The 14584-nt window shown below is 32.7% G+C and overlaps 3 protein-coding genes across 4 annotated transcripts in view; all 3 read right to left on the reverse strand.

Annotated features, from left to right (window-relative positions):
• Positions 1–412: 412 nt before the first annotated feature.
• Positions 413–14584, reverse strand: part of LOC144834555 (uncharacterized) — a 258410-nt gene continuing 244238 nt past the window's right edge. Inside the window, exon 2 of the mRNA XM_078689408.1 lies at positions 413–422. The gene's annotated coding sequence lies outside the window, so the exon portion shown is untranslated. The remainder of the gene's footprint in view (positions 423–14584) is intronic.
• LOC144858787 (uncharacterized) lies at positions 5844–12717 on the reverse strand. Of its 2 annotated transcripts, none has more exons than XM_078714901.1 (2): positions 11893–12717; positions 5844–6767 (listed from the first exon to the last, which is right to left on the reverse strand). In XM_078714901.1, exon 1 carries the CDS (start codon positions 12689–12691, stop codon positions 11954–11956), a length of 738 nt encoding a protein of 245 aa, XP_078571027.1. In that variant the 5' UTR covers positions 12692–12717; the 3' UTR covers positions 5844–6767; positions 11893–11953. The 2 variants fall into 2 exon arrangements, with proteins under 2 accessions (XP_078571027.1, XP_078571028.1); XM_078714902.1 differs by lacking the exon at positions 5844–6767 and having other exon boundaries at positions 11648–12110; positions 12141–12717.
• On the reverse strand, positions 6970–11368 carry LOC144858788 (uncharacterized). The gene is made up of 2 exons (XM_078714903.1): positions 9582–11368; positions 6970–6992 (listed from the first exon to the last, which is right to left on the reverse strand). Exon 1 carries the CDS (start codon positions 10287–10289, stop codon positions 9612–9614), a length of 678 nt encoding a protein of 225 aa, XP_078571029.1. The 5' UTR covers positions 10290–11368; the 3' UTR covers positions 6970–6992; positions 9582–9611.

A 14584-nucleotide genomic window follows, 5' to 3' on the forward strand; every position in this document is an offset into this window, starting at 1 on the left:
CACGCCTACTCGATGTTATTGGTAAAGAAAAAAAGATACAAAAACAGGAAAATCAAATACAAAGACATTGTCTTTAATTGTTCCTGTTTTAGGTTGAAAACATAAGGAATTGTTGTTTGATACATGGCCCACGCACTTGCTTCTTTAAGATTAAGAAACAGAGGCCACAGATGTTTTAAGCTAAGTTTTTATTCAATAAGATTTACCTAATTTTTAAATCAAAACACTTTATAGGATGTTCATTCACTTTCAAGTATTTTCAGATCATAAACATGTCATGCGTTGTCTTATGTTATCATCGTCATAATTAAACTGTTATAACTGATTATATAATATGAAAGTAAATCAAAATTTAAAAATTAAGTGAACATTTGTTTTTAAATCAAGATAACTAAAATATCTCTTCATTTCGGTCAAATAAGCTTTTACCGTCTTTAGGCTTGTTCTGTTTAATGGAGATAGATGAATGAATAATTGATACACAACAAAGCTTTGTCGAAAGTGTGGTTGGCCAATCACAGTAGAAAATGGAAGAATATGGATGCCTACAGGTTTGAACATGGAGGAATGGTTTGATGACAGTGATAATTCGTATTTCAAATATAAGAATGAAAGTATTAACCCTATCAATGGACTAAAATGGCTAATGTTTTTTTTTTGTGGGGAGGTGGCCTTTTTATCTTTTATCATCCTTCTATACTTTTTGCAGGCAGAATTTAGTTTGTTTGAGTTGTTCATTACTAATTGGTTCGGCCATATTCTCTGATAAGTTTTATACGAATGGTTCTCGGAAACTTTAATTCATCGTGTCAATTCGAGCTTCTAAAACGTATCTGGTGATGGGTATGAATCAGGAAAGAGTAAGAATAAATTAATTTGAGTGTATTGAGTAACAAAAATGTTAACTATAATGGGAATTCCGAATAAAAAATGAACGTGAGTTTAGTGTAATGGATTATGCATATAGCTTCCCTTGGAGACCTGCTTCAAAGTCTGTTCTTTTTTAAATATTGTTTTCAATATTCATTATGAACTTGAAGTATTTGATCTTGCCCTTGAAAATCGAAATCGGTCGCAAACACAACCCCATAAACGATAAAAGATATGAATTTCTTTTTTTTAGGCCCACAGGATTTGTTTTCTATATATAAATTATGGTTAATTCTGACATAGGCAAGCAAAATGCAAAAACTTCGGAACAAATAAATTACATCGAGAGAATTGATGATAAGAGCTTTTATTTAAGATCGAATGAAACCCCGATAGCCGAGTTGTTGAGTAAGCTGCCAGGACTCATGGATGGATACTTCTGCCCATGTTGCAAGCCGTCTAAAACGTCTTCCTTCTTAGGCCAAAACGACTCACTATGTCGCGGAATAATGTATTAACTATACCGATTAGAATGGTATTTATTTGAATAAACGCCCGCCCGGAACACCTCCCCAATATAACATCAATTAAAATAATTCACGACACTCTCTTTAATAGCTACCACGAGAGTGCGCTAAATCTGTTATTAATGATACTCCGTCGAAAACATTAAACAAGAAAGTATGGAAAATCCAGCAACGAAGTCGTCGTGCTATAAAGCTAGGCCTCTGCGGCAGTTATTTCTACAAATATGTGTGTTTACATTGTGTCCACCTATCTCATGATTAATCGTAACTTATATACATTATTATGAAGCAGATAGTTTTCTTTATTACTACTTTTTTTATATTAAAATTGCTATTACTATAAATACTGCTGGTACATATAATCCAATAAAAAACAATTGCTACGTTTTCGGTTATTTATTGAAATAATGTATTAACAAGTATCAGCTTTAACATTGATTATTGCTAAAGTTGTGGTTTGTGACGACCTTCCTGATTAAAGTCTTCTCACTAATACATAAATACACAATATAGGCCTAAGCCTCCTATGTTTTAAACATGGTTTTAAGATCTATATATTAAAAGACTACCCAATTTGATCAACTTCATCTGAGTGGTATTATATATAGTATGTTGAATTGTGTAAATTTACCTTAGCTTCCTATTTTTTATTAATTTTCTTACAATTTGATCAACTTCATCAGTGGTATAGCATTTTTAATTTTTTTTATTTACCTTAAATATTCCTTTTTGATTAATTTTCTTACATTTTTCTATATTATACTTACAAAAGAAGTAAAGGTTTAAAAAGCAAAACAAAGGTTAACACAAAGACGTGATGAATAGTTAAAAAGAATACAAGTTAGTGAAAATGGGTCTTAATTACCAAGAAAATCAAACAACATGATTCTTGACCAACGTTGAAACAGCCCTTTGCTCTTAGATTGGCTGCGACAAGTTCGGATACTAGTTGCGATTTACAGTACCAAGTTTCTTTTTTACAGTACCAAGTTTCTGTTTAGGGCCGTGGAACTGATCGTGCCGCAACCACAGAAGAGACATTTTTTGTTTAACAGAGCTCATGCATCATGTTGTCAGATTGCCTTGGTCTTACAATAAACAAAGTATTTGAAACTATAAATAAAAAATAGGCTTACAATGTAGATAGACAAAGTAAACACTAGTAAAGTGAGGTTGGCGATATCGGTTGTTAAAAAGCCAAGCAAATACAAATTGTGAGTACTGATTTAAAATATAATAAAAGAAACAGCTACTTTTTAATCCATTTCTTAATATAAAGTAAATTTAAATGATAAATAGTCGTACTTTTACTATAACTTGCAATAAACATAAAATATACGTTTTTAAAGCATACTTTTACTCCATTGATTTTATGTACATGTATAGATATAGTGCCTTTTTAACTACTATATTGAATGTTATTGTTTTTATATTTTTACAAAAATGTATGTATATTATATAATACATATAATAAATGTGGGTGACCCCGACGAAAGAAAGAAAAAAAAACCAAGCAATGTCATAATATAAACGAATCCCATAGCATTTATCAAGTATTGGTTGTCAAAATTGCATTCAAACCTTAACTTTTGCTCGTGTAATTTTTTAGTAAATCCATTGCAGTTTTATGTTCAGATGGAGATTGTTTTTACCAATCAAATCACTTTAGTAGGCCATGTATATACCAAGAAAAGTAATGCAAGAAATGAATACCAATCCAACGGTAATATCCCCTTTTCCATTATGATCTAATAATTCACTAGATGGAGTTGTTTCTATCATGTGTGTATCGTTTGTAATTATTATCATCTCCGATGCAGTGGTCTGTTCTGTAGTTTCCTCCGACATCGCTGGTTGAGATATTTCTGTTGTCAGTGAAGTGGCCTGGATAGGTTGAATGGTAGTAGATATAGGTGTCGTACGTCCAGATTCTAGCACAGATACTGTAATAGTTGCCAATGTATTAAAAGTATAATTTTTGCCTCCGGTATTTATGGCAACACCACATTGGTACACACCCGATAAAGAAGAAGTCGCATTCGTGATAATCACAGTATAATCCGGGATTAACGATACTTCGTAACTGCTATACTGCCAGTATGTGTTCTCCTCACGAGATACGAAGGATAGTCCTCCATTTTTCACTCTGACCCAAGCAAGACTTTTACTGCTCTTTACATCTGTGATTCCACAAGTTAAGTTAAATGACTCGCCAACAAAAACGTTGATGTCACTCGGAGCTTTATATAAACTCGCTCCATCTGCTAGCTTAACGGATAATGTTAAGACAAATATAATAACCAAACTGTCTAAGGTTTTTAAGCGTAGCATATTAATAGGGTGTAACACAGTATTATTCAATGTTTTACTGTCCTGCTCGGTCTGCACACTGTCGTTTAGTAGTTGTAGTAAACGTTAGGTACGTTGTACCACTTCTTTTTATTCTGAGCATGTGCGCTTCAATATTAATTTATTGATTATAGACAAATAGCAGGCGTTCATTGGTTACATTGATTGTTGACTACAGGTCACGTCGGTATTAATGTCTGTCGGCGCCTTATGATTTGCAGTATTTTTTATGTTTTGTATTTGATGTATTACGGTACTGAGTATGGAACCGGATGTTCGTAAATCACGCCTACTTGATGTTATCGGTAAAGAAATAAAGATACAAAAACAGGAACATCGAATACAAAGACATTGTCTTTAATTGTTCCTGTTTTAGGTGAATTGAAAACATAAGGAATTGTTGTTTGATACATGGCCCACGCACTTGCTTCTTTAACATTAAGAAACGGAGGTCACATATGTTTTAAAGTTTTTTTCAGTTAGATTTACCTAATTTTTCAATTCAAACACTTTATAGGATTTTCATTCACTTTCTCTCAAGTATTCACTTTCTCTCAAGTATTTTCTGATCATAAACATGTCATACGTTGTCTTGTGTTATTATCATGATAATTAAACTGTTATAACTCATTATATAATGTAAAAGTAAATCAAAATTCAAAAAATTAGGGAACAATTTTATTTAGTCAAGATAACTAAAATAATTATTCATTTCGGTCAAATATCTTTTATCGTCTTTAGGATTGTTCTGTTTAATGGAGATAGATGAGTGAATAATTGTACACAACCAAGCTTTGTCGAGAGTGTGGTTGGTCACTCACAGCAGAAAAGGAAGAATATGGATGCCTGCAGGCTTGAACATGGAGGAATGGTTTGAACAAGTCAATTGTTAGTTGATTAATGAATGACAGTGATAATTCGTCTTTCAAATATATAAGAATGAAAGTATTAACCCTATCAATGGACTAAAATGGACATGTTTGTGTTGGTTTTTTGTTTTTTGTTTGTTTTTTTTTTGTGGGTGGGGGGATTTATCTTTTATCATCCTTCTATACTTTTTGCAGGCAGAATTTAGGTTGTTCGGGTTTTCAGAAAAAAGATTGTTTATTAAACTAATTGGTGCGGCCATATTCTCTGATAATTTTGACACGAATGGTTTTCGGAAACTTTAATTCATCGTGTTAATTCAAGCGTCTAAAACGTATCTGGTGATGGGTATGAATCAGGAAAGAGTGTAAGAATAAATTAATTTGAGTGTATTGAGTAACAAAAACATAACTATAATGGAAATTCCGAATAAAAAATGAACGTGAGTTTAGTGTAATGGATTATGCATATAGCTTCCCTTGGAGACCTGCTTCAAAGTCTGTTCTTTTTAAAATATTGTTTTCAATATTCATTATGAACTTGAAGTATTTGATCTTGCCCTTGAAAATCGAAATCGGTCGCAAACACAACCTCATAAACGATAAAAGATATGAATTTCTTTTTTTTTTAGGCCCACAGGGTTTGTATATTGTTATACATTACAGTATATTTATATTATTATCATTCAAGAGACCATGACTTCCCTTTTGGGCTGTTTGCCGATTTTTTAATAAATAAAATAGCCACCACGAGAGTGCGCTAAATCTGTTTTTATTACGGATACTCTGTCGAAAACATTAAACAAGAAAGTATGGTTTAAGAAAAATCCAGCAACAAAATCGTCGTGCTATAAAGCTATAACATTATCAAATCTACGTTTTGTGCAGATGGTATTCCTCTGCGACAGTTATTTCAACAAATATGTGTTTGTATTGTGTCCACCTATCTCATGAATAATCGTAACTTATACATTATTATGAAGCAGATACTTTTCTGTATTACTTCTTTTGTTATAATTGAAATTTAATTAACTACTGGTAGTATTACCCAATAAAATAACAATTGCAATATTTCGGTTATTTATTGAAATAATGTATTAACAAATATCAGCTTTAACATTGCTAAAGTTATGGTTTGTGACGACCTTCCTGATTAAAGTCTTCTCACTAATACATAAATACACAATATAGGCCTAAGCCTCCTATGTTTTAAATATGGTTTTAAAATCTATAGATTAAAAGACTACCCAATTTGACCACATCATTTTAGAGATTTCATATAAATTCAAAGTGATGAATAGTTTCTCTCTATCCTATAAAAAGAATACAATTTAGTGAAAATGGGTCTTATTTACCAAGACAATCTAACAACATGATGCTTAGCTCACCTTGCCAACGTTGTAACATGATCTTAGATTGGCTGCGACAAGTTTATACTAGTTGCGATTTACAGTACAAAGTACATTGTTTTTCGGTTTCTGTTTAGGGGCATGGAACAACAACAACCACAGAAGAGGAATTTTGTGTTTAACAGAGCTCATGCATCATGTTTTTAGATTGCCTTGGTCTTACAATAAAGAAAGTGTTTGAAACTATTATATAAATAAAAAATAGGCTTACAGTGTTATTGGTTGAGGATAAACAAATTAAACACTAATAAAGTGAGGTAAATAATTTATCTTCATATGTTTAAGACAATGTCTTGAGAGTTATTTAATAATTATGTCATTATGAAAATAAAGATGATCTTAAAACAGTATTATAATTACCAAATACAAATATTTTACAAATAGATTGGTAACAGTTCATCCTTCAAAACATAAGGCAAACAATTTGGGTTTATTTCAGTGACGACTACAGATGAAATCCACCTTCGCCAAATTGTAATGATTGAAAACATAAAGCTACCTTACATGTCATAAGACTTTGCACTCACTTTTATTTTACAGTACTTATTATATTCTACTTTTAATTTCATTTTAATGTATGCATGATTCAGAGAAACCAGAGTAAAGAGAAACATGTCACAACATTATAATATGCATAACATTACCTATCGAAAGAAATATAATAATTATAATACGTTTAGTCATACTGGTACTGGTCTCTATAATTGATAGATGGTATGGTTGTATTAATAGATATCCCTGTTGTGCTTACTTAGAATTGGAAAAAAATTGCTAGATAACTTATATTTACCTATGACTTTTATGTGCAGTTTTACATGGGTGAATGTTCATTTACTAATTAAACTATTTAAGCCAGAACTTATGTTGTATGCGTCTTTATTTATTATTCTATGAGTTTGTTAATTGCCGCAGTCTCCGAGTAGCAAAAGATAAATATATAATTTGCAAACAAAACATTCCAAATGACGAATCTTTTACGCGACGAATGTTATTGTTGATATTCTTGTCCTATGTTCGCGAGATATCGGTTGTTAAAAAGCCAGGCAATGTCATAATAAAAATGAATCCCATAGCATTTATCAAGTATTGGTTGTCAAAATTGCATTCAAACCTCAACTTTTGCTAGTGTAATTTTTTAGTAAATCCATTGCAGTTTTATGTTCAGATGGAGATTGTTTTTACGAATCAAATCTCTTTAGTAGGCCATGTATACACCAAGAAAAGTAATGCAAGAAATGAATACCAATCCAACGGTAATATCCCCTTTTCCATTATGACCTAATAACTCACTAGATGGAGTTGTTTCTATCATGTGTGTATCGTTTGTAATTATTTTCGTATCCGATGCAGTGGTCTGTTCTGTAGTTTCCTCAGACATCGCTGGTTGAGATATTTCTGTTGTCAGTGAAGTGGCCTGGATAGGTCGAATGGTAGTAGGTGTAGGTGTCGTACGTCCAGATTCTAGCACAGATACTGTAATAGTTGCCAATCTATTAAAAGTATACGTATTCATTCCAGTACTTATGGAAATACCACAGCGGTACACACCCGATAAAGACGAAGTCGCATCCGTGACAATTACAGTATAATCCGGTGTTAGGGATACTTTGTAATTTCTAAACGAAGAGTATGTGCGGTCTTCAAGAGATACGAATGATAGGCCACTAGTCACTTTGACCCAAGCACGACTTTCACTGCTCTTTACATCTGTGATTCCACAAGTTAAGTTAAATGACTCGCCAACAAAAACGTTGATGTCACTCGGAGCTTTATATAAACTCGCTCCATCTGCTAGCTTAACTGATAATTTTAAGACAAATATAATAACCAAACTGTCTAAGGTTTTTAAGAGTAGCATATTAATAGGGTGTAACACAGTATTATTCAATGTTTTACTGTCCTGCTCGGTCTGCACACTGTCGTTTAGTAGTAAACTTTTAGGTACATGTACCCTTTCTTTTCATTCTGAGCATGCGCTCTTCTATCAATATTAATTTATTGATTATAATAGACAAATAGCAGGCGTTCATTGGTTACATTGATTGTTGACTACGGGTATTAAATGTCGGTCTTAAAGTTTGTCGGCGCCTTATGATTTGTATTAAGGTGTTGAATTTCGGTTTGAGATAGATGAGTTAACAATTGATGGACAAGAAAGCTTTGGTGAGTGCGGTTGGTCAATCACAGTGGAACTAGAAGAATATGGATTCCTGCAGGTTTGAACATGGAGGAATGGTTTGAACAAGCCAATTATGAAGTTTATTAACGAAACACAGTGATAATTAGTCTTTCAAATATATAAGAATGAAAGTATTAACCCTATCAATGGACTAAAATGGACATGTTTGTGGGGTTTTTTGGGGGTTGGGGAGGAGTTATCTTTTATCATCCTTCTATACTTTTTGCAGAATTTAGTTTGTTCGGGTTTTCAGAAGAAAAGATTGTTTATTACTAGAGGTGCGGGCATATTCTCTGATAAGTTTGACACGTATAATGGTTCTCGGAAACTTTAATTCATCGTGTCAATTTGAGCTTCTAAAACGTATCTGTATTTATATTATTATCGTTGAAGAGACCATGGTCTGTTTGCTGAATAATTTGTAATAAGTATAATAGCCACCACGAGAGTGCGCTAAATCTGTTTTTATTACGAATACTCCGTCGAAAACATTAAACAAGAAAGTATGGTTTAAGAAAAATCCAGCAACGAAATTGTCGTGCTATAAAGCTATAACATTATCAAATATACGTTTTGTGCAGATGGTATTCCTCTGCGACAGTTATTTCCACAAATATGTGTTTGTATTGTGTCCACCTATCTCATGAATAATCGTAACTTATACATTATTATGAAGCAGATACTTTTCTTTATTACTACTTTTGTTATAATTGAAATTTAAATAACTACTGGTAGTATTACCCAATAAAATAACAATTGCAATATTTTCGGTTATTTATTGAAATAATGTATTAACAAAATATCAGCTTTAACATTAATTATTGCTAAAGCCTTCCTGATTAAAGTCTTTGTAGTGATTTCGACACACAAATAAAAGTACAAGATTTGGCTCAAAATAATTTATCTTTAAATATTTAAGACAATGTCTTGAGAGTTATTTAATAATAATTATGTCATTATGAAAATAAATATGTTCTTAAAACAGTATTACAATTACCAAATACAATGACTTTACAAATCTTTTACAAATATATTGGTAACAGTTCATCCTTCAAAGTTGTTTTTTTTTTCAGTGATGACTACAGATGAAATCCACCTTTCCAAATTGTAATGATTGAAAACATAAAGCTACCTTACATGTCATAAGACTTTGCACTCATTTATTTTGTATTCTACTTTTAATTTCATTTCAATTTATGCATGATTCAGAGAAACAAGAAAAACATGTAACAACATTATAATATGCATAACATTACCTCGAAACAAATATAATAATTATAAGCTTTGTCATACTGGTACACTCCCGTTTAGTTTAATTACAATGATCTCTATAATTGCTAGATGATATGGTTGTAGTTAGATAAATATAACCTTTGCAAACAAAACATTCCACGACGAATGTTATTATTTATTATTCTTGTCGCGAGATATAGCTAAGCAATGTCATAAAAAAAATGAATCCCATTCTGCCTGTAATTTTGTCGTTTCCGTTGGCATCCGAGTTTGGCAGGTTACTCTCAGGTTGAGACACTGTAGGTTTGGTTCTTGTCTGCTGCTGGTACTCCATCGATTCAAACGTTGTCTGCTTGTCGTACTCCATCGATTCATATGTTGTATGATGATCGAAAGGCTGACTATCAATAGGATAAATGTTTTCCTGTTTGATAACAACATACCCAGGCCCAATTGTTGTAGGAGCACGTTGTACCGTGACAGATACGTTGATGGATGCCAAGCTTTCGAAAAAGAATACGTTGTCTTGTTCCATTATCCACGCCACGCCACAACTGTAGTTACCAGCCACAGAAGTAGTCACATCTGCAACAGTCACTGTATAATCGTCCGATGCTGAAGATACTTTGTAGTTTCTATACGGCGGATATAAACTCTCTCCAAAAGATATCAGAGAGTATTTACCATCAACCACTCTGGTCCAAGTACGACTTGTATTCCCCTTTACATTTGAGATTCCACAAGATAAGTTAAACGACTCGCCAACCTTAACGTTGATGTTACTCGGAGCTTTATATAGCTTTGCTCCATCTGTTAGTTCGAATACAAAGATAATAACAAAACTTAAGCGTAGCATAATGATATAGAACTCAATAGACAATTACGTCTATAACTGTGCTTGGTCACCAAACTTTTATTAATAAAACCATGTCGTGCGTACTTGCCTCTATATTAATTTATTAACTTATTAATAAACTACAAATATGAACGTTCATTGGTTAGATCAACCGTCGTACCGTTCAAATGTCAATCACCAAAATAAAAGTCCGTGGACTATACCAGTATCACTTTCTTCATATTAAAGTTTTATGTTATTATATGACTAATACAACTGGATACACGCAATAGTGAATATGCATGCATGCCATTTTGTTTTTTTGTTTTATCTATTTTTATTTTTATTTTTGTATCTTTTTTTTTAAATAAAAAAAAAATGAATAAAAAATCATTTTCCATAATACTATTCCTATAAGCATGCATGTGTTACTTTCCATTGAAGTATTTAATTGATAAGGTAATTTAGAAATATGCATTATTCTGATTAATAACAGTATTAATTCTGAATGAAAGTGGTTGGGGTACTAGGCCTTTATACCATGATTATATATGTATACACTTTTAAAATGTGATTACATGATTTAATTTACATAAGTTATTAACTAGTAAACAAATTGTATCTTACAATTGTAACGTAAATTTGTAAAAAAAAATAAACTTGCTATTGTTAGAAATTACTAATAGCAGAACTATTCTAAACACGAATATTAATGTTTCTAAAATAAGAACTTAAAGTGTTTTCCAGTTTTATAACGTATTGTTACTCGTTAGTTGTTTAGTTCAAGCCTTAGTGTTTCATTTCAAATATTTTTAAATATTCTTCCGATCCATACCGACTAATATTGTAGGCCTACTAGGCAAATTTGTCTTGGGGAAATTATTGCTGCCTTGCAGCTAAATTCTTGACAGAAATGTGACCTCTTGTCACGCTTCATTGCTTGTCAGACACGAAAGTTCATGGTTTGTCTGCAAACAATTGGCCTACGACGACCTAGGGTAAGTTTACGGCTTTCGCTCTCTGCGGGTAAAATTAATTATTTCAGCCGATGATTGTGGCAGGATGAGAAGCGTTCTAATTCAGACATTCGGGCACTCACTTGCACTTTTAATAAGTTGTAATAAGTTGAATTATTGGTTCCTTGTCCGTTCGTTTGAATCAGTGGTTTCCTGTACAATAGTAATCGGGGGTATCTCAAAATTAAGATAATGTCTTGATGTAATAATTATGTTATGATGAAAATAAAGATGATCTTAAAATAGTATACTATTACCAAATACAACGAATATACTTTACTATACATTTTGTTGCATGGTAACAGGTGAAATCCATCATCGCCAAATGTAATGTAATGAATGAACAAAATAAATCTACCTTACATATGTCATAAGATAATCATAATTTCCTGCTCCTAAGAAAGGCAAAACTATGCATGATTCAGAGAAACCATTGGTAAAGAGAAACATATATAACAACATTACAATATTGTATTACGTTTCGAAAGAAATTTAATAATTATGATAAGCTTAGTCATACTGGTACACTCCCGTTTAGTTTAATTACAATGGTCTCTATAATTGATTGATAATATGGTTGTAAATAGATAAATATATCATTTGCAAACAAAACATTCCAAATGACGAATCTTTTACTTCGCGACGAATGTTATTGTTGATATTATTGTCCTATGTTCGCGAGATATCGGTTGTTATTAAGCCAAACAAGGTCATAATAAAAATGAATCCCATTCTGCCTGTAAGTTTGTCGTTTCCGTTGGCATCCGAGTTTGGCAGGTTACTCTCAGGTTGAGACACTGTAGGTTTGGTTCTTGTCTGCTGCTGGTACTCCATCGATTCAGATGTTGTCTGCTGATACTCCATCGATTCAGATGTTGTCTGTTGGTACTCCATCGATTCGGAAACAAAGTTTCCCTTCCCGTTTGATTTACTGGTTTTCTGTCCGTTTGAATCACTGGTTTCCTGTACAATAGTAAGATATCTGGGGAATCTAGGTGGGGCTGTTGTAAGAGGTCCTGGTAAAACATAAACAGAAACACCTGCCAACTCCTTAAAAAGGAAAACGTTAGATTTCTGATCTGACGTAACAATACCGCAATAGTAACTACCTTCCATAGACTTTGTTGCGTTCGTGATGATCACAGTATAGTCTGGGCTTAAATATACTTTGTAGTTTCCACCTGAAGAGTAAATTTGATCTTCAACAGATAACAACGTATACTTGTTTTGTACTCTAGCCCAAGCACGGCTTTCAGTACTGCTTAAGTTTCCAATTCTACAAGTTAAGTTGAACGACTGTCCAACAATTACTTGGATAGCACCAGTAGGATGAACTGATACGTTTAACCATGAACCTTGGTTTAACAGAAAAATAATAAACATATTCGCTACACTTAAACGTAACATAACGACACAGAGCACCAACTTGTCAATTTCTAACGGATACTACTGAACAATTTTTAATTCTATTTATTTCAGAACGTGCTTCGGTGAATATTATATTATTCTATTATTTACATAAACTTTTATAATTAGGCTTTTATTGGTTAAAACAAACATTAAGGTGGATTACAACTTCATTAATGATCAAGGCCAACCATTAAATTAATGTGAATATATAAACGGGTATAGATTCCCTTGTTTTACATTTGTTTTCGCAATTAGTATAGGCTAATAAACATAAACAGTCACATTCTAAATTTAAAAAAATAAATGTATTAATAAAACAGGTCGTCCAATAAGAAGCAACATTGTACACACTTAACATAGCCCATTCATTTTGTTTATATAATACAGTGATAATAATGTTGGAATCGAATTATAATTATTAGCCTGATTGGTAGGCCTTGTATCACCCACTAACGTAACAATCAACCACTAATGTAACATTAACCACTAACTAACAAAAATCAACCACTAATGTAACAATTTCATTAACCACTAACGTAACAGGAGAAAATGTTAAGAAATCGATCTTAGACTCTTATTTTTTTTTTGGAAAGTTGGAAATCTAGGAATTGAGATCAATGGTTAACTAAATTAAACTTAATCTTTGACTTTTTTTGGCTAATATACTTACAACGTTTGTCTGTTTATCCTGCAATGTTTTATGTCTCTTTTAAGGGACAACTTCTCATAATCGACCACCTCTCATAAGTGACCACCGTCTTCTCTTAAACGACCATCACCTCTCGTTAGGGACCGCATCTTATAATTGACCATTTCTCGTTAGTGACCTCTCCTAAGGAACAGCTTCTTTTAACGACCAATACCTCTCGTAAGTGACCACCTCTTCTAAAGGACCATATCCTCTCATAAGGCAAAGCTTATCATAATCGACCCCTCTTCTAAATGACCGCCACCTCTCATAAGGGACCATAGTGGTCATTTAAGAGAGATAGCCTATATCGTGTCGTCTATTGTGAAAGCTTGGTTCATATTGACGACACTCTGTAGATACGGTATAACAATATATTATGTGTAAATGAGAATTAAGACTGTAGTAGTTAAATTGTATTTAATAATCGTCATCCATGCATTTTATAACGGTACCTTATTTTGTACAAGCATATCATAACAACAATGTCTCTCAATGTTATATTATATATAGGCCTATTATACAATAATATGTGATGTAATAATTACATAATTTCAATACTATGACCACTACTTATTATGCATCAGATATTTTACTGTAAAAGAAAAGATGTAGTACTATAATAATTATTGTTTCGTCCCTTGATTCCATCAGTCCACAAAAAACGCAAACATTAAAACAAAAAAGAGTAGTTCACAACTTATCAACAACTTTGATTTCCCGTTTTCATATGTCACATCCATATCGTGTAAAGTAACATTGAATTCCATTGAAATCATTTCACTGATTGTGTACGTGTCTGTCGTATCTTGCAATTCATCTCCTCTTAGGCCTACTGATACGGTTCGCACTTGGCTAGTTGTCCAAGTCGGAGGCAACTGAGTAATCGTCTTGTTTTTATGTCTGCCAAACTTTGATGTTTGCAGATCGGTTTTCTGCAGGACTGTTGGCGTAACGTATTCTGTTGCAACGTCTATAACTCTTACTATTGCAGTTGCCAGTGGTTTATACAGCGATCTGTCAAGCACTCCGCATTCGTAAAATCCTTCGTCTGAAGAAACAGCGTCACGAATAATGATCGTATATTCCGTGGTTTTCGCTACCGTTTGCCTGTGTTTGTTTGGTCCGTAATTGCCGTCAGCTACGCTCAGAATAACAGGGTTATTATCTATGTATCGAATCCAAGCACGGTTTTCACCTTC

The sequence above is a fragment of the Antedon bifida genome, chromosome 2 (assembly GCF_963402885.1).
Source record: "Antedon bifida chromosome 2, ecAntBifi1.1, whole genome shotgun sequence".
NCBI classification, from domain to species: domain Eukaryota; kingdom Metazoa; phylum Echinodermata; class Crinoidea; order Comatulida; family Antedonidae; genus Antedon; species Antedon bifida.

Excerpts from the sequence above, each read along its gene's own strand:
- LOC144858788 (XM_078714903.1), bottom strand. The coding sequence starts at position 10,289 with ATGCTACGCTTAAGTTTTGTTATTATCTTTGTATTCGAACTAACAGAT.
- LOC144858787 (XM_078714901.1), bottom strand. The coding sequence starts at position 12,691 with ATGTTACGTTTAAGTGTAGCGAATATGTTTATTATTTTTCTGTTAAAC.